This window comes from Colletotrichum scovillei (genome assembly GCF_011075155.1).
Source record: "Colletotrichum scovillei strain TJNH1 chromosome Unknown Contig00001, whole genome shotgun sequence".
Taxonomy (NCBI): domain Eukaryota; kingdom Fungi; phylum Ascomycota; class Sordariomycetes; order Glomerellales; family Glomerellaceae; genus Colletotrichum; species Colletotrichum scovillei.
The window spans coordinates 2,153,086-2,177,592 of NW_023336259.1; the positions used below are offsets into that span (position 1 = coordinate 2,153,086).

General features: G+C 54.4%; 2 protein-coding genes across 2 annotated transcripts; one reads left to right on the forward strand and one right to left on the reverse strand.

Annotated features, from left to right (window-relative positions):
* The first annotated feature begins 2,029 nt into the window (after nt 1-2,029).
* HER10_EVM0002628 (GATA zinc finger) lies at nt 2,030-6,016 on the forward strand. The gene is made up of 4 exons (XM_035482899.1): nt 2,030-3,379; nt 3,493-4,360; nt 4,408-4,719; nt 4,783-6,016. Exons 1-4 carry the CDS (start codon nt 3,348-3,350, stop codon nt 4,963-4,965), a joined length of 1,395 nt encoding a protein of 464 aa, XP_035338106.1. The 5' UTR covers nt 2,030-3,347; the 3' UTR covers nt 4,966-6,016.
* Nucleotides 6,017-19,359: 13,343 nt separating this feature from the next.
* HER10_EVM0010772 (glutamate-cysteine ligase) lies at nt 19,360-23,458 on the reverse strand. The gene is made up of 6 exons (XM_035480221.1): nt 22,697-23,458; nt 22,542-22,614; nt 22,357-22,422; nt 22,072-22,226; nt 21,236-21,947; nt 19,360-21,070 (listed from the first exon to the last, which is right to left on the reverse strand). Exons 1-6 carry the CDS (start codon nt 22,705-22,707, stop codon nt 19,943-19,945), a joined length of 2,145 nt encoding a protein of 714 aa, XP_035338866.1. The 5' UTR covers nt 22,708-23,458; the 3' UTR covers nt 19,360-19,942.
* Nucleotides 23,459-24,507: the final 1,049 nt, after the last annotated feature.

Genomic DNA, 24,507 nt, shown 5'->3' on the forward strand with positions numbered 1-24,507 from the left:
TAATCGATCCCCTCTTCAAATCTCATTCGAAAAAAGGGCGACACCGGATACCTTGGAAAGTGAAAAGAGATCCATCTGGAGACGTATACCTGCCACCATCCTTGCGAATCACCCAACGACATCCCCTGGTCACAGACATCTGACATTCAAAATGTGCGGCCCCGGTACGGATACTTCGCCCATCCATCAAGCTCATGCCGCTGCCAACATCACAAGGACAGGGTGCTCTGAGGGATCACACGGGCTACCTTGTGCTCGAGCTTCCGGCGCCGAATCCTTGACACTTCCCAGCGCCAGTTGTCTACCCTCCTCGAGTCTTTCCCCACTCCCTGTTCATCGGCTTCCTCACGAATGAACCCTTGACCTGCTCGACTGGATGCCTCCATATCTTGGGGCCGTCACAGTGAACAAAGTCTCGGTTGTCGAGGGTCGTCCAGGGATTGTCAACGACAGTCACTGCCAGCTTCGTGACATCGCTAAGAGGAAGATGGATCGAGCATGGGTGGAAAGAAATGAAGGCACCAAGAGACAAAGCACAGTTTCCATCTCACACCACTGCCTGGCCCACCCGGCAATCGAGACGTTGCTGCTGTCACGTTCTTCATCGACGACATCGCAGTATCCGCAATGGCTTGGCCATATCGACGTTTCTGATTCTCGGTCAATCTTGCGCCCTCGATCCCTTCGTTGCCAGTCTTTACGCAAACCTTTACGGAGTACAGCCTGATGCAATCGCTCTGTATCTTACCAAGATGATACGGGACGCTGTCAATAGACCTTTGATCGAAACCCGTCTCAGATCGCTGATAGCATCCTTCAGCTCATCGCTGCTGTAACTTGGTCGTGTCAACACTGCCAGCGTTGCCGCAGCTTAGCGCAATCCCAAGGGCCAAGAGCGACTGGCAAACTTAACGCTGATGCCGACGCTATTGTTGCTGGTGACTGGAAGGTGTTCCGCTGCAGTTCCCCCCCAGTCATCACCGATCATGATCCCAGCGAGCCCCCCTGCCCAGCCGCAGAACCCCCTCAACAGCCAATCTGCGATCCAGCCGTGACAGCGGGCCAATTATCGTGGGGCGCCTCCCCTGCGCTGCAAAAAGTCGTACCATTTTCTCTTCGTCATCAGATATTGGCATGCCCGTACTCGACTGGAAGGGCACTTGTTCGCAGTCGAGGCTATGGGTGGGTGCTGAGAGCCTAGAACTCGGAACTCTTTAGAAATTCAGTGCTCTCAATGAGGAGCTGGCCGACTGTGCGTCCTAAACTCTGAATAGGCTGAAGCTGAGTCCAGGCAAGAAAGAGTGCCTGGCGAGCCCTTGGCCGATCTTTTGCTTGCCGCACGGCGCTATGAGAACTTCCTGACGCCTCTCGGAGTATTGTCTCCAACGTTTGATGTCAAGCCAATCTGCATCTGTCGCAACCAACTGAGAGTATGTACCAGTTCGCGGCTTACACATAGACACTCTCGCCTCGTACTACCTTACGTTGTCCCGTCCCTCGGCAAGGAAGCCTCAGGATGGTGGCTCGAGTCGCCTAGGCTCACTGAGACCGCACGGAACGGAACAAATCCCAAGAGGTGAAGCTCCGAATGCAGGCCATCTGCACATCAGTCAATCAATCGAGCTTCAGTCGCCGCCAATCTAGATGCTAAAACTTCCCCCCTTCCTCTCACCCCGGCCCGTCGACTGGATGGATACCTTGACAATACGATGCGTTACCTGACTCCCCCGGGCCCCCTGTCTGCTCTGACCGGTACATGCACACGCATCTCCCTCTGGCCCCAGGCGGTTCAGTCCAACACACCGCACATCTGGTCCCCCGGGCATCAATTCCATGCCCTCCCCCCACAACCCCAAGAATACTTACCTTACTGCGTAGGGAAGGGATCTGGTCCATCAGGAGCAAAGGGAACATGGACGTTCCGCCGTTGAGGCACTGTACCGAAAGCCTCCTGTGATGACCCCCTCCCCCCTGTTGCCGCGCAGGTACCTCTGTACTTTATCATAAATGTATGCGAAATATACGTCCACTCAGAAATCATACCCAGCCCTGAGTGCCAGTCCTCCGCTGGTCTCATAATACCTCTGTCATTTCCTCCCATAATCCGCACAACCGCGTTTCCTCTCTCCCTCTTCTTCCCTTTTCTTCCTGCTCCTCTTCCTCTCACACATCCATCAAAATCCCCTCTACCTCGACACATCGAAAGACTCGAATCCCTTTCACCGCATCGAGTTTGACCACTCCCAATCCACATTTTTTGTGCCAAACCCCCAAGGCACAAATCGGCAGACACCAGTCGGTGATAGACCCTCCCGCGCTTAGACAGGCGATCTCTCATCACATTTTATCCGCCGACTCATCTGGTTCAACTTGCCGGACGACGATAGAGGCACAAGCGCCGCCATATGAGCCACGGCTTCTATCCGACGTACGAACACACATCTCTGTCTCTTCAGCACTTTGTTGAAGGGCGCCCGCTTCACCAGGCACTAGACCGGCACCACAAAGCATCGGCATCGAAAAGAAATTCAGAACTTCCCACCGGTCCAGGTTCACGGTATCTTCGCGAACCCACACCCCTCCTCGAGTCTCACTCCCAGACCCAGTTGAAATTAGCACACTCGGACTAGTCTCGACGAGGGATTCTAACAGTGTGTCTTGGAAGAAATATTCAAAAAGCCGCCACAAAGAGCAGCGTGGTAACTTGACCAACGCTAGGCGGCTTTTCTTTCTCAGCTCCGGATCTTTCGACACACCCAACTGGAGCCAGCATCACCCCCGATCTATTGCCCCCCCTTCCTTTTCCACCCCCTTCCCATCACACGCCCCCCCAAGCCCAAGCCCAAGAGAAAGATACATGCGGTGACCTTCCCGTCCCGCCACCACGCATACCACACGCGCCCGATAGCTTGATCAGATCTTGCCTACCGGGTACCCAGCTAGAGAAAGAGAGAGAGAGAGAGGTTCGACTAACCTAACCTAACTTCGTCTTCTCGTCCCAGGCCAAGCCACACCACACCACACCTTACCACCACATACTCTGTCTTTGGTTGGTTTGGTTTCGCTCGCCCATCTTTCACTCTTGCACTCTTTCACTCATCTCTGTAACCCTTCTTCCCTGCCCGGTTTTTATTCTTACATGACTCTGAGCCTCCCACCTTGGACCGTCTCTCCTATCATCTCCACCCATCTACACCAAACTTCACCGGACTCCCGTCTTGACACCGACCTCACGGACTAAGGCTCACTCTCGTCCCCTCACGCCTTGGTCGAGTCAGATGCACAGAGACCTACATTCGCATCTGGGGTTTTAATCACCATTCATCTGTTCTCCCGGCAAACCCGCTATGGAAGCGGGCGGATCTGGTACTAGGCAAAGGTAGGTTCGATTCTACTCGACGCCCACCCCCCCCCCCTTTCTCTGGCTCTGGCCTTCATTTGTTTCCCACGTCTTGTGCCTAGACCCAAGTATTAATCAGACCTTTTAAACAGCCGTCCACCTTCTGCCAGCAACCCTGATCGCTTTGAACCTCGTCATCTCCCACCCAGAGAGCCTCTCGATAATAGACATTACCGCGACGGCCCCGCCATGGCGACCGCAGCCCTTATTAGCCCGAGCTCCCATTACGGTCCTCCCTCGTCCTTCTCTTCCGGCTATCAACACCACCCAGCTCCAGGACCAAGCATCGCAGGCATGATTTCGCCGATTGAACCTCGACGACCATCAGACGAGTCGGAGACTCCTCATCGACAGTCGCTCCCTTCGCTCTCAGAGGTCATCTCTGGTGCAAAGCCCAGCCCATACCCCCCTTCTCAGGGTTCCAGCATGTCGGGCTCTCAAAGTTTCCCCTCGCCCTTTGCACCTGGACCTCCAAGGTCCTACGCCGAGTCGACGGACAAGAACTCGCCTCGACCTCCTGTTCCTGCTTCGACCTTCGCGCCGAGGCAAGATGCTCTCCCGGCCATCTCAGATCCCCCGAGACCTCCTCCATTCGCAGGTCGACCGCCTGCGCCATTGGGCGGGTTCTCTGGACCTCAGCCGAGCCCTCCTCTCAAGCATGAGCACATGCGCGATATGCGCGAGAGCGATGCGCGTGCCCCCGAGAACGCTGGCCCATACGCTCAACATTCCATTCCACCTCCGCCGACGATATATCCGCATCCCCAACATCCGGGCCAGCTTCCGCCAGGCCAAGTCCCGTTGCCTGGGTATCCTGTCTCTCCGCGCCACGCCGGTCCACCTCCCCCTTTCCCCTACGAGGCCCAGCGCCCGACAGCTCACAGAGAGGACCCCGAGTATGGTCCTGCGCGGGTCAGGACACACCTAGACGCGTGGGGGTATCAGGATTGTTTTTCTAGAGTGAGTGGCCCCGCTAAAAACTTTTGTCCGTCAAGCTTACCAATAAGTTCACTCAGATTGGTTCAGCAACAAGAACGATCTATAACTTCGCCGAGGCCTATGGCAAGATTGCTGCGGAACAGCAGGGCGCTCATCATCCACTGCACGATCGACTTCCCACCGAGCAGGAATTGAACGAAATGATTGATAATGTGGAGTACATCCGGAACTCACTGGATTCGGTGCGACAGGTTGTCAAGGAAAGCAATGAACGTGTAAGGGCGGCTGGAAAACAGAAGGGCTACGATGACGAAGACACGCCCATGTACGACGGCATGAACAAGACCTATGGCATCACCGAAGTCAAGAAGCGCAGAGGGGTAAGTTTTGTCGATCATGCGGTTGTTCTATCGGAGAAACAGAGTGCTGACCCATTGGAACAGAGAGCTGCACCTCCTGGAAGATGCCATAGCTGCAACCGAATCGATACCCCGGAATGGCGCCGAGGCCCTGATGGTGCACGCACACTTTGCAACGCATGTGGACTGCATTATGCTAAACTGGAGCGGAAGCGCCAACTCGAGGCTCGACAAATCCGACCTAAGCCCTCTGATGAGAGAAGCTGAAAAGCGCCTTGGTCCGTCAAGGGAACCCGAGATACAAAGTACATATACGGACGAGCTCTACCTTCATCGGCCGGTCTGCAACCAGTTTGACCCGACAATCGGCCTGGTCCGCGCCATTACACAAACACACATATACACACATAACAGATACCCCCTTACTGCCTAACGGCTTATTATCCATCCAGCAGCGCCTGCACTGCGTTATCTTCATGCAACTAGCAACAAACTGGCTACACCTACTTTACCTCAAATTTTCTTTTTCAATACCCGGCATCGAATTCATCTTGAATGTATATATCCTGCTCTTCAACATATTCATCGGACGGGCACCAAGGGACTAGGCATTCATCCGGCGGCGTTTACTGCATTTTGATCTCGACACTTTCCTTGTCTTGTTTTGTTCACATCCTGCAAAGGGAAGCGGAATATCGGCTTTTTAGACAAAATATGGGGCGTCAAACGAATAGGACGCCACAAGACACGCCTTTGGAGCGAGCAACCGCAGACCGACAGTCGATCGTTACCAAAGCAAACAACGTCTTATCATTTCCTTCCAACATTTTTTCCTTGTCTGCGATTGGCAGAAGAGATGGTGTTTCCCGGCGAGGACTAAGTAAGAAAAAACGGCACACGTCGGGAAGACGTGAAGCGTTCCGATCAGTCCTCATGGGGAGAGAGAGAAGTAGACGACGATATCGGAGTCGTATTTCTTGCGAGAAACAAAAACGGGCAGCTTTTTCTTTTTACTCTACTTCAACTTGGGCGCAAGGACGTGCAAACTTGGCATTTTACCACTGTTATCACACATATTCCTGGGAAATCGGGATGAGGGATTGGATTCCCCCATTGATGCCACGGACCATGCGAGGGCACCAACAACAACACAACAGTTTTAGCTGATTTTTAATTGTACGAGTAGCCATACAAGGCGAAATACCACCAGGAGGCGGCGGCGGCTAGGAGTGGCGGAAAAGGAAGTCAGGAGGGCGGCTAGTTCAGTTGTACCTACGCTTTCAATACAGGATTCAAGAAATCTGATGAATAACCGAGACTTGAAGTTTCAAAACCTTACTTGTTGGCCACTTTTTTTTTCTACGCTCACAACGTGAAAGTCTATAACATGAATGCTATGATATGTGCCAGGAGGCGTCTAGACAGAAGTGGGAGGGGAGATCTGAATCATTCATCGTGTGCTATCTCAGTCGTGTAAGAGGTAAAGGAATAACTGCCTCATTCGTGACAAATGCCGCCCCTGTCCACTGTGAGGACCAAGTCCACCCCCATCATCCACTGAATGACATAACAAAGCCATGAGATACGGATACTCGGTAGGCAAGTGAATGGGTATGCAGTGGTCGAAGAGAAGGGGTGGCCTGTTGAGACCAGGGGACGTGGATGGGAAAACGAAGGGGGGGGGAGGCTTGTTAGCGGGATGCAAGTTTGCTTCTTTGGCCCTTTTTCTCGATCTCGGAAGCGTGATAAGCGGGAGCGGGAATCTCGGGGAGAAAAAAAATACATATGCAAAAAAGTGTTTGATCTGTTTTTTTGGGCGATGGAATGTTTTGATGTGAGAAGTGACCAGAAGCAGTCAACATCAGGGCCTCCCGTCCCACGTGGTGTCACTGGTGTGTGTGTGCGTGTGCGTGTGTGTGTGTGCGTGGCCGCCGGGTACCGTAACTACCTTACGGGCTTAATTTACCTTACCTACCTTACCTACGGTCACCTCACGGAGCTTACCGTCTGACTCCCGGATCAACGCCACAAACAGGACGTCGTTTCCGGTCCTGGCGGCAGTTCAGGCAGGGTCTCGATGGCGGATGGCGGATGGCGGTGGCTGGCTGGCTGGCTGGCTGGCTGGCTGGCTTAGGGGGAAATTCTTCATGAAAAGCTGAGATCTTTTCGTGTTGTTCATTCTTCGGTACTTGATCTGCGCCCCCCTTTGTTGATCTCCAGACCGCCTCTCACTTTGACTGCCGAGAGTTTTTCGGTTTTCTTTCAGACGCGAACAGGGGACCTTTACGTATTCACCGCCGTCTAGGTTATCCTCAGATGAGCAGGCATCAGATCGAGAAAGGTACAACATGGGGTTTCCGGTATCCTTGGGGGCATGGGGATATGACATGTGGAAATACGGCAAAAGAGGTACAATGGCAAAGAAGAAGTCGGGATGGGAAGGGATGGATGGGCATGGGATGTTAGATGGCCGGCTCACCCGGGGCACCAGATCGATCCAACTCTTTTTTCCTGTCTCGCAAACTTGGCATTCTTTTATTGACCTAGGTACCGCCATATTCCCGTGAGATGTAAGGAATGTCCCTGTAAATCAGGCGTGGTGGATTTGTGTATGCAGATTTAGAAATGCGCCTATGGTTTGTTCGCAGCGGGTAAAGAGGGATGGACCTTGAGGAGAGTTCAGATTTCCCCCGGAAAGGCCCAGAGATTCGAGTGCCGTGGTAGAGGGTACGGATACAATGTACGTACTCCCCTTGCGTATTTGTCTGTGTAGTATTATGGAGTGAGATTCTTAACAGAAGTCGATCGAGAGAGAGGAAGAAATTACAAGGCCCCTCCCTGTTTGCGTGAGCTTTTTTCCAAGGAACGGGGAGTGTGGGTAAGTGGATGGATGGTGTGTGGTTTGGATACGGGTCGTTGCCGCGCGGTTCTCGGGAGCCGATGAGATTCCTCTCCAGATTTTTGTTGCCTCATGTCTACAAACTATAGATATCCAAAGCCCCTTGGATCAACTCGTTACTATAAGATGACGCATGAGATGAAAAAGGATCAAAAAGAGAGGTCAAGGTCCAGGGCAATCTCGCAAACGTGCGCCAGAAGGGGGTAAGAATCGGGGACGCAGAGGGGGGGGAGGGAACGGATCTGAGTCTCAACAGGGTAAATCGGAAGGCAATAAAGTAAAAAAGGTTGTCACTTGTCATGGGCTCTGATCTGATCTGATGTATGTACGACCCAAGTACTTGGCAAACCCACGCTGCGTCAGAGTTGGGTTCGACATGATGTGATGTCTTCTTGCCCTCTTCAATGGGTTTCTGATCTGCCCCTCATCCATTCATCAGCGTTGTGCCTTGGGGGTTCTCCCCCCGATGTTGCACAAGATACGCATATACACTTGTACAGGTAGAGGGTATCGGTAAGTGAGTGGGTAGGTACCTGCACATACGGCTCGTCTCGTCGTCAGCATTTCCGTCCGTCTGAGAAAAGAACCAACTTCGAGACATACACGCCCCTCCTCATCGGAGGGTCGGGCCACTCAGGCTGCAAGCGCTGGGCAGGTACGGATACTATGCAGGGAGGGAGCTTGGTCAGAGAGAATCATATCATGTAGATTTCCATTCTGAGGCCCGTATTGGCAGGTTTCTGATTGGATAGATTCGCAAGGCGGAAAGGCCAAAAGCCGACGAGGCACCTGGCAAGGCGACCGCACATCTGATTTTCTTTTCGGGAGTGAAAGACAACGAAGAAAAAGATACAAACCAACGCATCTCAAGATTTCTCTGGTGACACAAACGGGAAATTGGGGAAGGGGGGGGGGGGGGCTGACGGTGAAGCAGGGCGTGTCCATCTATCTGCACATGCATTATCGCGATGTATAACGTATAACGACGTGGTATCTATCTATATGGATGGCAGATATACCGTGCAGTCACGCCGTCCGCCGATTCCGCCGCGTGCAACGTGGGCAAGGTTAGGCAGGCTGGCAGGGTACGATACACCCGTATTTATGGGGTTGACAAGAAGAGAGGCGCATACAGATACACGGTAGATAGATAGAGGGACAGAAAGAGAGAAGGAAGAGCAACGTGTGGCTTGTACTTGGGTAGCGTGAGAGAGGGGGGCCCCTAGATCGCAGAGACGGGTAGTCTGCTTGTTCATATCGATGTTCGTGGGACGTCGTACGCGGATGGGTGACTAAAGGAAGGGTAAACTTGCCTTCTCGCTGCCTCTTCTCTATGCCACAGTCATCCTCTTGTGTCATGTCAGATCCCCTTCTCCCCTCTGATCCAGTCCCGTACAAGAAATAGATTCCGTTGTTTTCCCCGCACCGTTTCTTCCCCTTTGCCGATTCGACGGGAGGAAAAAGAAGGGTACACAAAAAAGTCCGGGGTGGGTGTGTGTGAGTGTCACTAAAAGTCGCGACTTCAGCATCACACAACAAGAACTCACCACCACCGCCATCGTCACAAGGCAGAAAAGAGCCAGAATGGTCAGGTTGCTATGATGTAGGCAGTCTACAATGCATCGGCCGTAGCTAACCTTTACGGAGCGAGCTTGACCTGGCACTGAGCCTGTGTTGTCGGTGCTGTACGCGCCGCCGTGTGTCGTTGTACAAACCAGCATTACCGACAGCATTTGGATGCCCAGGACATGAGTGCGAGCAATGCGAGCAATGCCAATCCAATTGCGGGTTGGGGTTGGTGGGGTGTAGGAGGTGTGCATCTTACCACATCGCTGTAAGGTGAAGCATGGATGAGAGGGGGTGTGTGGCAGCAACAGATTGACAGACAGGCGCCCCCGTAAATCGCCCATTCATTCGACTTTTGGAGGATCGGTTGTTTCTCCAGACCTCCAACCCCTGGTGTGAGGTACACCGTACGCCTTCTCTGCCTCTCTGCGGCTGCGGCTGCGGCTGCAGCGAAGTCTTCTTCTTCTCAGGTTTTGCTCTCCCTATTTTCCCCGGGGACCGGACGGCGTGCGGGCGGCGATGGCTTGTTCAATTCGCGATGCGCGCCGGTGCTGACCTTGTGGTATGTGAGCTGTCGCAACTGGTGATGTGTTCGTTACGCCCATCTTCTTGTTTTTCCCCCCTTAATTACCTTTCCCTTCCGTGCGGCTTCCCGTAAATCGCTGCGATTTGCCTCCATCTCTCTCCCATGGCCGCCGTTCGCCGTCCCCTCTTCTTTCTTTCCTTCGTCCTTTCCCCGTTGGTGGAGGGTATGTCGTTTCTTTCCATGGCTTCTAGCGCACGGGAATGGTTGATCGATGGCTCACCCCCTTCATCCTGGGGCTCTGCAGGAAAAAGAAGCCGACCGACCACGCTTCCCCTGCTGTGGCCGCCTGCTGTATCCGTAGAGTGGCGTAGGTATTATTTGGCTTGATTCGAGAGAATCTACCGCCCGCAAAGGAATTGTCCAAAACAAGGACGATCAGAAATGCTGCGTGGCTGTCCCCCGAAAAGGTACCCTACGCTCGACCGGGGTGCGCTGGGCTTGTGCTAAACCAACTACCCGGCGGGCGTTGGATATTTTTGACGGGTTCCCACCCATGAACCCCCATCGTGCCTTGTACAGACGAGGGTTCGGCACCCTTGGGACGACGACGAGGATCTTGTTGTCGTGGTTCCCTGGCTGGCGGGATAGCTGCGATCATGCCGGAGGGAGGCTCGACAACCAAAAAAGGCTGACAAGCGGGGAGACATGGACCTTCCGTCCCGCACATTAGTCAAGTAAACGTTTCTCCCTTCTCCCAACGTCCATGCGGAACTATAATGGAAGGTTGGAAAAGGGACCTCGTGTCGGGTTTGGCAGCCGTGCCCAGATGCCAAGCTCTGGGTTTCTGCACCAAATCCCAGAGGGCGGTGGAAGGATGGGAAAAGCATCAGCATGGTTCGAGATGCGGTCCATGTGGCATCGCGATGGGGCATTCGAGGGAACCGAGAAAAAGTCTATCTGGAAGGATTCTGCGTGATGTGCGTGCCATTGACCATCACTTGCGGCTAAGCGCGCTGAGCGCGAAAGGGTACGGAGACAGAGTAACCAGAAACTCGTCACATTTTTCCTCCATCGCCGCCCCGGGGAATACTTCGCCGCGTGCCTTTGTCTGGGTCCCCGTCCTGTAGTGGATGCCGATGCCACAGATCATAGATTGCCATCAGTTTATGGATCTTGTTTCGACAAAAAGGGGATTTTTATGGGGAGGCTCGAGAGCTGTTTTGGACTTTGGTCGCATTTCCCTCGAGGCGAGGTTGCGAGTCACATTCCTGGTCTTGATGGAATGATTTTGACTTTGACGGGAGGCAAAGATGTGTTTGGGGCTTGCCGGTATCTGGACGCTGGGAAATTTGAAGGAGGCTTCGGTGGTATTCTGGTGGATGTTGTGAACTTTCGAGACCCAAAAAGCATGAGAAGCGTATCCGTACCAAGTATTTCGACGATTCGAAGACGGCCGGAACAAAAAAGCATGGTGGTGTAGCAGGCCGCATTGCGTTCCGCAGCACAAGTTCGTCAGGACGTTGCATGCTCTTCTGCTTGCGGCATCGTAACGTGTCTCGTTCCGAGAACGAAAGGCCCGCGTGAAGTGGGCTCGTGCATGGCATACGGGAGACTCGGTGTGCACCGCATGCACAACGTTGGCAGACATCGGCTCCGGGCCGGCTGGTCTGGCATGGAAGAGGAATGGCGGCACCCCATGGTCCAAGGTGGCGCGTCTCTGCGTCTCGTCCATGCGCCCGCGCGGTGCAGACGAACCCTTTCGCCGCAGGTCTCCAGGCACCCTACATGCATCGATGGAGTGACGCATGGGTCCAGTGCAAGAACGCGAGTTTTCTCGTCGCCCTTTCAATAGTCTTTCGGCGCAATCCAAGCGCTCATCCATGTGGGCAGACAAGTGGTCAGCCGCCCCTAGGCTACCTTGGCTGGACCGGCTGATCCTTCTCCAAGACTGATAGAGGGGAAACATGGCAAGAGGTCAGCCATGGTGCTACCACCCGCGCATGGCTGTTGTCACTGTGCATTGTTTGACAGAATGTAGGGCTGTACAACGGCATCAGAGTCAAAAGCTGCAAGCAGGCGCATCTGCATCTATTCGAGATCTCTGTTTCGCGCTGTGCGAGCTTCGCGGGAGCATAACAAGGGGGGACAGACGATGGCATCGTGTTGCGTGGCTTCGTGTAGCGTCCAGGCCAGGCCAACGACGCCAGCTGGGCATGAGAAGTGCTGATCTAAGGGACTTGCAGTATTGACCGATGAGGGGCTGGTGGACAGGTTTGATGACGGGGTTCGTGAGCTGCGAGAATGTCTATGGAGTCCTCCGTACAGGTGATGATGATGTTGAGGACGACGCAGGTTCGTGAGGATCGGGATGGGTCCAAGTGGGCTTCGACAAGGGTCCAGCTCACCGTGAGAAACCTCGTGGCAGACTGGAGGTCAGTGCCATGGGAGCAGATTGACTCTTTACAGCATTCCCAGACTGAGACGGCCCGTTTAAGCAAGCTGTGCGGTTTTGATGGTTAGCGCCCGACTTCCGCCTTCCATATCTTGTTCATTGGGCTTGGCTTGGACAACGCGGAGAGCCAGAGACCACGCTGAAGGTTTCAAAGTCGGTGGCTTGAAGGCTGGACATAACTAAATCTCGCTTGAGCAAGGGGGCGTTGATCTGGGAAAGAGATGTGACCGATCCTAGATATAGATACCGGGGGGCTAAGACGATCAAAGTGGCAATGGTCAAAATCCTGTGGGCGGGAGATGAAGTCTGATAGCCGCGAAGAGACTATTCGGCGCCGTCGAACGGGCGTCCGAGTCATTCCAGGGTGTAATAGGGCCGCGATGCATCAGGTTTTCTGGTCACTAAGGTGGTTGCGGACGTGCTCTTCCTCATCTCGGCCGATCTTTGGAGAAATTATAATCGCACATTTTGAGTTTGGTGGCCAAGGCCTAGGGCGAAGTTGAGGACGGGCAGAATATCTCGCCATCCTGCGTAGAAAGTGGATGTGACAGGCCACTAGGCGGCTGACGAGGAAACGCAGCGTTTCCGGTCGTGGAAAAACAAGGCGGTCAACATGGCCAGTGCTGGTGTCCATCTGCAGTCGGCGTGGTGTTTTGTACACAACTTGTGGTTTCATTCAGGATAGTCCCGCATGGCGTGGTTGGCAGAGCTCAAGAGGAGTAGGTGGAACAAATTGGGCGTGGCAGCGAGATGAGACAATGCCAGACCGTCATGTCTCGTCTTGGTGAAGCCCGAACGTGCCTCAGTAGGTAGCTCGTAGCTCGGGTTGGGTTGCCTTGGAACAATAGCCATGACGGAGTCAAGGAACACGAGGCGCTGCTTGAAGGAAGCACATACCTACGCCATTTCTCCCGAGCACAAAATCTCACAATATGACGGCCCTTGGATATAGCGCATCCGGGAATGACGCTGGATCTGAGTCCATCTGCCGGGCTGGATTGTGCTCAGATGCTTGCCAAAGTTTAGACCGAAGTTCCGTCCAAAGAATAGGAACAAGAACTTGACCTGATTGAGTAATGGCAGCTTGGGCATCCCACTTTTGCCGTGGGATAAGCTGGCTTGAGTTTGCACCTAGTCATGTTACGGTATGCTTTACGTTGCTTTTCCTTTGGTTTCCGTAGCCGCAGTGAAGGCTGCTTGAGTGATCAGAGACCTCGAATGCATATGAGATCTTGTCAGTGGCGATCAGGCGCAGATCGCGGAGTGGCAGGCAGAAGAACTCCCGCTCGCATTTCCCTGTTGCTATTGTTACTTGGCTTGGCTCAGGCTTCTTCATTTGTCTGCGACCAAACTGGGCTATTTCCATCCCACCCAAGTCGGCGAATGGACTGTTATCCGTCATCTGGAGGTGACCTGATATGGCCAGATGAATACGTCGGACTCTTATGCACAATGATTAGGAACTGTACAATAGAGGAGGGACCGTTATGAACAACCTTGCGCGCCGGCCGATGGCGGATGGTACTCCGTACGGTACGTCTGGTGAGGATCAAGGTAGCATCCCTGGAAGCAGCGTCCCTGTCGTATGAGTAGCGCCGGCGCCGACCCGAAACCACGGTTGTCCCTGTTAAGGAGCGTGACAGTGGAAGAAAACGGACAGCAGCCCCGACAACAGGTATCCGTACCAATTACCATGTGCCATGGTAGGTCTGGGTTGGAGGGAATTGCAAAAATGGCTGTGTGGATTTGAATTGCGCTGTTTTTGGAGGTTCTACCGAAAGCCCATTGAGCTCTGCTGAAGGGGGAGTGGGATCAGAAGCTAAGGCAGTCCAGACGGATAGATTGGTGGCTGATGATGCCGGGTGCCAAAGTGAAAGTCTGGTGTGGTCGGGTCTGTACGAATAGTGTATGAGGGACAGCGACAGCGGGACTGAGGTGTAAGGAGTGGTGTGCGGTGTGTTGTGTGTGGTGTGAGGAATTGAGGAACTTGAGGAACATCGAGGGACATGGACCCCAAAAATCAGATCAACAGGGTTAGCAGCTCGATCGCGGAAGCTCTTGGAAAATTCCCGGCGCTATGTTGGGTGGGCTGTCTGATTGGATTGATGTGACCTCGGACGGGGGGGTGTGGGAATGGAAGTCTTTGGGAGACACAGCGGGAGAGGTACGTGAGGGTACTTGCTGCCATTTCTCACAGTGAGATGATGGTGGAAAAGGTGGAAAGAAGGTCGGGCTGGGGCTTCCCTGGAGGAGATTACCTAAGTGGGCGATGGGCGGCCCACATCGGACCCCGGCGGCTCCCCGGATGCGATCGCAGATTTGCGTCGATTTGATTGCGATTCACTTTGGGCGGGAAAAACGGGGGTGGATCCTCTATGGCAGGCATCCCTCCACTCACAGCCCGTTGTTTTCTTGCTACCCGTACCATACCTAAGGAAGTACGCCCCTACCTAAGGTAGGTACTACGCACCTTCCACAGGGCACGCCGCACACCACAGTGGAAGTCGCCACCATACCTAGCTTTACCTCAAGGCAAGTGCCTACCCGACAAGAGAGAAACACGACAGGACGGAGCGAAGGAAGGACCATGCTGTAAAATGCCTCACGACGTGCGTTCCTTCCCTTAACTTACCGGGCTCACCTCGTACCTTAATTCTGCCTGCCTTGAGGTACCAAGACGCACTCCCGAATGGATACTTCGTTCCAAATTCCCCAAGGTTCAAGGTTGGGATGCCACCTCATCCTTCAACAACAGCCCTGACTGTCTCTCCAGCTGCCAGACTAAGCTACATCCGCGAAATGTTCGTCCCATTTTCGCATCTCACGACTCGTGTGTGGCGTGATATTTCCAACTCCCGTCATCGTCAACGTCTTAGCGGGCTTCATCTCTCCCATGCTCCAGCAGGAGCCCAGGCTTCTTTCTACACTGTAAACCATGGCTTCCAGGTTCCTAGCCATGCATCGCTGTTCACTCAAAGGGCCTACCTTACCCGTCACGTAGTATGCATACTGCACAGTACCTAAGTGCCTTATGCTACAAATCCACGCACCCTATCTTTTACCTTTCTGCCGCTTGCTCAAACCAAGGTAGGTAAGGTAGATTGGCCCATCGTACCTAGTCATATCGTGCTCGGGCATCCCGTGCTTGCTGGATCGTGGGGTAAGCTTTGTCGACTCAGATCCTCAAGTCGCACCATTTCTGAGCACCTCTTACACAAATTACGAACTTTCTCTCTGAACTTGAAGGGTCATACTTCACCAATGTTGCCCGCTCTATTGCAGGGTCTGAAACTCTTATCGTTCTGGAACCGAGTCTTCAGGAGCAATGCGCCCGTTGCGGATTGGCCGGCCCCGTCACGATCTCCCGGTCTCCAGCCAACCTGTAGGAATGAGTGAGCTGTTGAATGATCGAATGTTGTTGCCCACTCCCGTCCCCCTCACTCGGGCACTTGATGGATGATGGGTAAAATCTACAGACCACCCAAGCTTGTATCTGCAATGTACCTGTCGACTAAGTCTCCATGCCATGCGAGATCAGGCACAATGCTCCACCTCGGTCAGAGCCTTCCCAAACCAATGACATCCCATAACGCGGCCTTTTCCCTGCCGATGAAGACGAGGAAGGAGACACTAGAGCTCCACTCCGGGCCCGAGGCAGAGGTTAAGGTACATTGCCCGTACCTGGTCAAGTCACAATCTTATGTTCTTCCTGTCTGCCCCGTCGCTGCCTCCAACCCTCTTCCCGCCTGCTGACCAACGGCCAGCAACAGATGACAACCTTCCTGGAAGTTCTAGTCCCTCTTTTCCTTTCTTTGCCGACCGCAACTGCAAGATCGGCCCCTCACCTGCGGTGACAGTGGGGCTCTCCAAAGCGAGCGCGACCCGATCTTTGGGTTCGTATCGTGCATATTGCCTGTCAACCATCTGACCGACTGTTTAGGATTCCGGAATTGTTGCCATCGCTTCGTCCTCACTCGCTCTCGTGTCTAACGTCGTCCCCAACTCCTCTCCACCCCCTTCCAACGACAAGTTTCGATCCATCCAACATACATACCAGGGTCATTATCCAATCTCTCAAGCCTCTCGTGTCGGCCCCATACACTCCGCTTATTGTCTGCGTCCGCCCGAGGAACTTCGAACACGTCAGAGCGCCCTTTCTACAGAGTACATACACCCCTCAGAAGTCTTGTTCGGGGCACACAAAGACATTGAGAAATGCTCGGACGAGTTACTGGGGGCCGATCTCAATGACGGCAGTTGCTGCAGAGCAGAATGGAAATGGAAATTACAGCCAACGACCGCAGCAATATCTACGCCTAATTTGCACACTTCACTTTCCCATCTGACACCAAAGCATTTTGGGAAATCACTTCGTCGCCCGGCCAGGTCTAGCCCAAGCCATACACCAAGACAACGTCCGTTGCCCGTTGATCTCTGCCATGGCGCAAAGCTCCGTGCCTTTCCCCCGCCACGTGGGTTCCCCAAGCCCTGAACGCAGATAAGCTATGCTACTGAGATCTTCGGATCTGGGCCCGGCCCATTTCTCTCCCTGATCCATACCAATAACCAGCCGCAATACTTCGTCGATGTGCGGTAATGCCGGGTGGTATAATGTACACAGTATGAGTCTCGAGACCTTCTCTCCCCTATCGCTTCCACCTGCCAGACCCCAGCTGGCCACGGATTCCTTGCAAATGGCCGCGGATGGCGTTCCTCTCCGCTACCTAGGCCGTAGAGCAGGGACACAACGACGACAACGGGCAGGCAATAGAGTGTGTAGGTAGAAGGACAGTGTTCCCCTCCCCCTTCAAACACGCTGACTCGGACCACATGGGTCTGGACAGAGACATAGAGAATGCCATGCCACAGCCCAGGTCCCTGGCCGCCACCTGCTCTCCTAGCCTCTGGACCTTGCCTGGCTTGTCTAGACGGCACCACCATTGTCCATATTCGACTCGGCGTCTAAACCTTCGCGCTTCTCCATGGACGACATCGTACGATTCTCATATTGCTTCGAGCTTTCCCCCTTCACTTCGCCATGCTTTCCGGCCTAGATCCCTCACCTAGTCCACCGATTTGCTCCGGCTTCCCACGCTCCATCCCGCATGGTCACCGGGTCCAGATCTGGTTGGATCTCACCAAACGATCTGACACCCGTGTGTCTGCGCATGGGTGCGTTTCTATCCGTCTCTGGCCGCGCTACCGCCCAACCGGCTCGCCAATCTCCAAGCATCAACTTGTCACATCTGACGGCCTGGGCGTGTATCGACCTCGTACCGTGCGCCAATGGTCTCGGTGGGCATCATCACAACCAGCCTTTGGTGACCCGTCACAAAGTTCACAATACCGTTCCTACGGCCGTTCGCCATGCCCGTCCGCTGCCGCTGCCAAACATCCACAGCACATGGCGATCCAGCAGCCAATACGAATATTCAAAGTCGGCTAGTGGTCGCAGCACCGCCTCGCGTTGCTGAACCAGTCCCAAATTGCTCACAATCCCGTGCGCGGGAAACTAGCTTCTGCCTCATCAATAGCGTGGTCCGTAAAGACTTCGCATCGCACGTCCAGCTCAGCCTGCTACGTCATGACGGTCCAGCAATCGAACCATGGCGTCTCGCGTCGATCAAGTCCGCTTGCGGTTGCCACCTCCAGGCCGCCTCAGCCTGCCCACACGATTCCCACGCGACATGTCAGAGTGATGGCCTTTCCGAACGCAGCGATGTGGCTATATCGAAAGCGAGGCTGTTGTGAGAGCGCCGCGTGCTCTCCCTACCTCATTAAATGCAGTGGCGGCGACGCTATCAGTGTAGGAACGTAAGGAAATGAGCCACTGTTGGCTTCTCAAGTTCTGGACTGTACTTCCATGCATGACCGTTCAGCCTGCGTCTCATTCGCTCGGAGACTCTTCAACGTAGTAAGGGATCGAGGACAACAGTGGAATCCTTCCAGATTATCTGTGGTGCTGGCTTCGATCTTCGGTCCTAAACCCAGAGGCTGCGGTCCGCTAGTCCTGCCACATCAATCGGCAGAGCTCAAACCGCCAAGCTGAGATGCACAGTTGCACACGACCTCTCCTCAAAGGCTCCAAGTGACAGATCGCGGCTTGGCTCTGGTTTGATGAGAATGCCCGAACCCCCCTTGTATGATGCTCAGCTTCTTGACGCTGTGCTGTGGAAAACTGCACCGTGCCAGCACACCTCACTGCTGGTGCGTCGACCTATTGTCTCACGACACGGGGCTGATATGGCTCGATCTGGAGAAACGGGCAGCCGACAGCATATCAAACTAGACACAGACAGCAGCCTGCCTGCCTCCCCAGTGGCAACTTAGTTGGCCATCCACGGAGGAATGCCATCTTGAGATCACCTAAAATTTGCCGGCGAAATAGGCGGGCAACCAGAGGGGATCATCCGCTTTCGAACGAGCCGGCTTCAAACCGTCAACGCCATAGCGTCCTGTCATTCAACTAACCTCGTTGCATGCCATGGCAAACTCTCCCCAACCGAATTGCCGGTGCAACTATTCCTGCCACAGGATCGCACTTGTTTGGCGTGCGCCATGGTCGAGATCCAAGACATGTCCTGGCGGTTCAGCAAGCTCATCCGGCCCAACTGATGGAGCGCGCTGTGGCTCGCGCCTTTTCGAGAAAACATCACACCAACCACCCCGTGTCGATTTCATTTTCGGGTTTGGCGTCTGGCTTGCTCACAGGGCAAGCAAGCAAAGCCAGTATACGACACGCCTCTCTCCACACACCCACCCCCCTTTAGTTTCCAGATTACCGGCTTCCCGGGTCATCCCTTCCCTGGAAACTGGAAACGGGAAATTCCATCAGCATGCGCCATTCCAATTTCTCCATCATGAACTTACGGCCGGTCCCAGCTTTCCGGAACATTGCCATGCGGCTTGGAAGCCAAGGGCTGTGGAATTGCCGCGCAGCCTCGAATCAAGAGGCTACAGGAAAAATGAACTCGTCATGTGGAAGCCCGATAACTGTCTCACCTTCGAGACGCCTCGGGAGTGTAGGAACACGTTCACGCAGGCATCTCATTTTCCAGTAGATCGAAAAGAATACCGCCACGGGTTCTAAGTCATTATGGGAATCCCTGGCTTCCTACTAGTCTAGCCCTCTGCGGGAGGGAGACAAACAAAGCTTCCGCTGGAGAAAGACGGGAAGTGTGCCAGGTTCCTGCTTCCACAGGAGCCATGAATTCGATGCCTTCAGTCAGGCTAGGGAAGCCGAGCAGCCTGATGATGCACCTACATTGGGCTGGGACCTGTGGTCTGTCACTCGATCCAAGATCGTGGACCACCTCAAATTTCACTTGGTCTTGGATCTTGGATCGACGACGCAGGATCAGAATGAGACATGTTCGCAACCGACTACGCATTTGGCTTAATCAGTTACTCCCACGCTGGCATCGTTGTTGGTCCATGGTTCACGCCTACGGCCGACATCTCTCACGCTCTCTCAATCCCCTTCGCATACAAGATACGTCATGATGGAACTTGCCATTGCTGTCTTAATATATGCTTTTTGAGTCTATGAGTTCATTACGTGCACGAAAATCCTATCCAAGGCGCCGCCGAATGCGAGCTTGCATGTGGCTGATGACATCGAGACCCTACTCTGCTCCCTCCTATTCACTTCCTTCACCCCCTGGCCTTCGGGATGTCGCCTTCCTATTCTTTGCTTTTTTGAACCCGATGCCTCGGTCGTGACAGCGTTTCCATGTCTCCGTAGTACTAGTGATTCAACCACCCTACGTACCTTACCGACCTACGTACGTGGATGCCGCATCTAAGCCTGTTCAGAAGCCTTCCTCTTCCTCGCGGAGACCTCCGGCTGCTGCTGCTGTTCACCGCTACCGCCGCCGCCGCAGCCCCGGCGGAAGTTGCCGAGCAGCTTCGGCAGGCCGTGGATATCCAGCCCGGCGAACCCGGCTCCAGCCGTCTCGCGCTCGCCGATGGCGACGACGGCGGCGATGATGTCCTTTTGCACGTCCTCGCCCACGGCGCTGTCGTGCTTGTAGCCCGGGTGGACGTCGACGAGGTTGCGGAGCCAGCGGGCGGCGGTGTCGAGCTGGCCCGAGGCGCGCTGGCTGATGAGGCGGAGGTAGGTGTCGAGTTCGCAGCGGGTCTGGACGTCGACGTTTACGCTGTCGAGGTAGGATTCCACGAGGGGGATCAGGCCCGGGAAGCCGTCCGAGGAGTCCGGGTTGCTGCCGTTGATGATGTCGTTGACTGTCATTTCGGCGTATTCGTCTTCGACGGGGCCGACGGGGGTCGGTGGGCGGCTGGGGACTGCGGAGCCGGGGTGGGAGCCCGGTCTGCTCGAGGTGGCGGCGTCGTCGCCCTGGGTGAAGTTGTTGACGCGGACCTGGCGGCTGGGGAAGGGGTTTCTGCGGAAGAAGAACTTCTCCTTGAGGACCGCGTCGACGGCGTGTGCGCGCTCCATGTTCTCGTCGACTTTGGTGATGGGGATGTAAAAGTTGAGGTCGAAGGAGAGGATGGCGCGGGTGACGAGGACCATGAACACCGAGAAGGCGGCGTTCTCGAAGTCGGTGAGCTGGATCTCCATGGGGCGGAACTCGACGCGCCAGCCGATGGAGTTGTCTGCGGGCGGGGGCTTGAAGCGCATGTGCTGCCAGTTTGTGGACTGGAGGTTCTCGAAGTGGTCCGTCTTGGAGAGGTCGAGCTCCTGGAGGTCCTCTTCGAAGACGACGATGGGGTCGCGGATGAAGAGGTGGGCGAAGTGGGTGGCGAGGCGGTCGTCCATGCCGCCGTCCATGAGTTTGGACTTGATGGACTCGTCGATGACGAGGTTCGGGTCGAGGTATTCCTGGCGGAGGCGCGGGTCTGTGGAGATGTAGGTTGAGTTTGAGGCGTAGCGGGATTTGGGGATGCGCCAGCGGTCGTTTTTCAGGGGCTGCGTTGGGGTGTTAGCATGTCTTCACTTGAGGTTGTTTATACACATATATATATCTTGATGTATGTGTAAACATTCATGGTGTGAGATGAGAGGGAGTGAAGAGAGTGATGGTAGATGTGAGTGAGTGGATAGTTCAGCTTGTGCTCTTCTGTAATATCTCACCTTTTCTCCGAGTTCCTCAGGGGTTCTGCAGTCCACGGCCCGGCTGATCTGATTCCACCTCACGTCGGTGTTGGCCAAGAATCCCTTATACACGGGCGTGGCGGCCGTCAGGGCGAGCATGATGGGCCCCAGCGGGCTCAGCTGGTCGTACATCTTGCGGCCCTCGGTGATGTTCTTGGCCTGGAAGGTAATCTGCAGACAGCAGCTGCCCATGCCGAACGCCATGGCGTCCATGTGAATAAAGTTGTCCGGGGCGGCGCCGCCGTCGCGGACGTCGTCGTCCTCGGGCCAGTTGTGGAGGTCGCGGTTGACGGTGGGATCCTTCCAGGGGTTGGGCGTGTTGGTGTCGTGGAAGACGGGGACGTTGACCTGGACCTTGCGGCCGCGGCGCCAGCGGATGTTGGCGGCGAGGGTGGGGAAGCGGATGTGCGGGTTGGCGATCTCGTCGGGCACGAACTGGGAGCGGAGCTTGGGGCCCGAGGGAGGGTAGTAGGGTTCCGTGAAGTCGCCCGGGCAGCCGATGCGGGGGAAGGTTGTGAGGGTGATGGGGTACTCGTTGCTGTGCATGTGGTCCTTTGCGATCTTGCGGCGGAGCTTCATGTCGGGCTCGACGTCGAGGAGTTCCTTGAAGCCGATGCCCCAGGGTTTGCCGGGGGTGGCTTCGAGCATGAAGCGGCCGAATTCCGGGTGGAAGACGGGGAGGGTTACCGATCTGTGGTTTGGGGGTTAGCATGACCGAGGCAAGGCTCTTCTTCTGCTCTCGATGCATTGCGCCATGAATCGGCTCATGTGGCGGACATTGGCGGATAACAGAGAAGGAAAGAGGGTGAACATACGACTGTTCCCTGGCGACTTCCTGCAGCTCTGGTACGCAGCCTCCCTCCTTTGCGAGATCCGGGCTCTCGGCGAGTGCTGTGAGAATCTCGGCTTGTCTAAGAGACAGGCGGACCTTGGGCTCATCCTTTGAGTAGGTTACGACCAAGTACTCGACCTTTCGTGAACATTGTCAGCTCTCGGACTCTCATCTCTCGCAGTTGCTGGGGGGTGCCGTCAGAGCATGAGACGCTGGCACTCATGCATGAGGCAGCAGAGCATCATCTCTCACGACAGTGTTCACATACCTCATCTCCCCAGAGCATAGCATCGCGCTCTTTACTCTTGGCCTTGTTCCATATCTCCAGGAGTTGCTAATCCAACCAAAAGAAACTTAGGTCAGCAACACTTTCATGACCCTGAGCATCAACAACAGCCTCGTGCTAAGTCGTTTCATAGTGAGAGGCAGAGAGACAGAGAGAGGCGCTCGAACCTTGATACCCCACTCGCGGACCTGATCCGCACTCTTCTTGGCCTCTGGCCAGTCGAGAGGGGTTCCCAGTGCTCTACGTTGAAAAGTGTTAGAGGAGACTGCATCATTGGACTATCTGTAATAGAATAGTGGGAGCGAGTGAGGTAAAAACTTGCAGGAGACCCATGGTTTGTGGTGATGTTTGGCTACGGCTTTTTCTTGGTGGTTTGTTTTGGGAGGAGCTGCGGCTACGGCCGGGTTTGGCCGGTGATCGGCGTTTTGGACGATGACGGAGTTATGAGAACAAAACGGCCCGAGAAAACTAAGGTAGGAAATTCCGCGCGCCGGCCGCAAATGTTTGGGGTGATAAGTTGCGATAAGAAGGGTCCGATATTAGAGTGCTTGGTATAATCAAGTCGGAGAGCATCTACTGTACACCAACTCTCTACAGCTCCACGAGTGGTGAGACACAGAGACGTTGCCCGGTATGGAGGGGTTTTTCTGATAAGACGTCAGACCAGGCTGATTGTCGTTTTTTTCTTCCTTCCCTTTCCCTGCAGGCTCACAATGCAAGGGTCCCGAGCGGGAAAACAAGGCGGAACTGTTCGAAGCGGGATGACGGCGCTTCGTCAAAAGGGTGGGAACGTCTTTTCTTCAATGGTTTGTTTTCTCTTCCTTGCGATTGCGCAATTGGTCTCGGCAAGCCGAATGGGAGAGGCCCTTGTCGTCCGTCTGTAGTCCAATTGGTAAATGTTGGTGGTCGATTTTTGGTCTGTAGGCGCAGCGTTTGACTGCGGCTCAGCCCGATAGGCGGCGGGGGGGGTCGTCTGGGTAGGTTGTCAAAGATTCCCGTAGCTTGCGGTTATTTATCCAATCACAGGCAGGTGCCTTCAAATCACGTCAACGAAAATTGGAAAAGAGGAGAATGGGATTGGGTGGTGGAGGGTGGGAAAAGTCAAGAGAAAAAAGGTTCATGGTCTGGAATCTTGGGCACCCGAGAAATTAAGGTATGGTAAATGCGCCGCGGAAGGGCGCGAGCAATGTCCAGTTGATTTGCGGCTTTGGTGGGGGTGGTTTGTCAGTTTTTTTTTCCCTTTCTCTAGCGTTGTGAGACTTTTTCCTTGCGCGGTTACGCCGACGATGGACGATGGAGGGGTAGAGGTACGGAGGGGGTTGATTAGAAATCACATGCGTTGCTTAGTTGGACGGTTGGGGGTTACAGACTTGTCATGTTTCGATTTTTTTCTCTCTCTCCTGCGCGCGCCCTATTCGGTTCTTGGTTTCCTATCTTAGCCCATTCATTACCATTGTGCGTGGGGTTTTGGTATTTAAGTAGATTATCCCCCGGAATGACCGAGTCGGAAAAAGTGCGACAGCAGCGAGGGGTATCAGACTTTGATATGGAGAAGTCTCGGTGGTTGTCCGGCGTTCTGGGGAAATGGACGTCTCACAACGCTGCAGTTGTTGAATTGCATGCCGACATATCTTCGGTCTTTGGTTACCTCTCCCAAAATGCGCCTTCCGCGGGCGGCTACTTTGAATAACGTCAGCCTATTTGTTCTTGTAGACGCCCATCGGCCTTTGGGCAAGGTCCGGGACTTCTTCAGTCCCGTCAACAAGTGGATATATCGCAGATCGAATGTGGGGTAGCAGCAAAGGTATTGAAGAACAGACACAAGAAACAACTTCTATTAAAAAGGTTTGAGGTAATGTATTTATCATAGGAGCTTGAGCTGGATTAAGCATGGAATTGGGATTATAATCTTAGCAACTTCATCTTATCATGCTCACTTCGCCTATGTTTACTTGACCTAAAGCTCTCGGCTCGCCGCCCGAAAGGTGGGCATATTCAACTTCGGCTTCGGGCCCGGTTCGGAAGGTCAACCCGGGGCAAGACTTTCCTCATCCAGACGTTCATAGAATGACATATTGCCGGTTTGTCCTGCTTCTCGCGAGGCTTCACGGAATGTACAACCTCTAGCAATGT

Excerpts from the sequence above, each read along its gene's own strand:
- HER10_EVM0002628 (XM_035482899.1), top strand. The coding sequence starts at position 3,348 with ATGGAAGCGGGCGGATCTGGTACTAGGCAAAG. Across the intron at positions 3,380-3,492 it reads GGATCTGGTACTAGGCAAAG|CCGTCCACCTTCTGCCAGCA; the intron begins GTAGGTTCGATT and ends CCTTTTAAACAG. Across the intron at positions 4,361-4,407 it reads ATCAGGATTGTTTTTCTAGA|TTCACTCAGATTGGTTCAGC; the intron begins GTGAGTGGCCCC and ends CTTACCAATAAG.
- HER10_EVM0010772 (XM_035480221.1), bottom strand. Across the intron at positions 21,948-22,071 it reads GAAGTCGCCAGGGAACAGTC|ATCGGTAACCCTCCCCGTCT; the intron begins GTATGTTCACCC and ends CCCAAACCACAG. Across the intron at positions 21,071-21,235 it reads CTGAGGAACTCGGAGAAAAG|CCCCTGAAAAACGACCGCTG; the intron begins GTGAGATATTAC and ends ACCCCAACGCAG.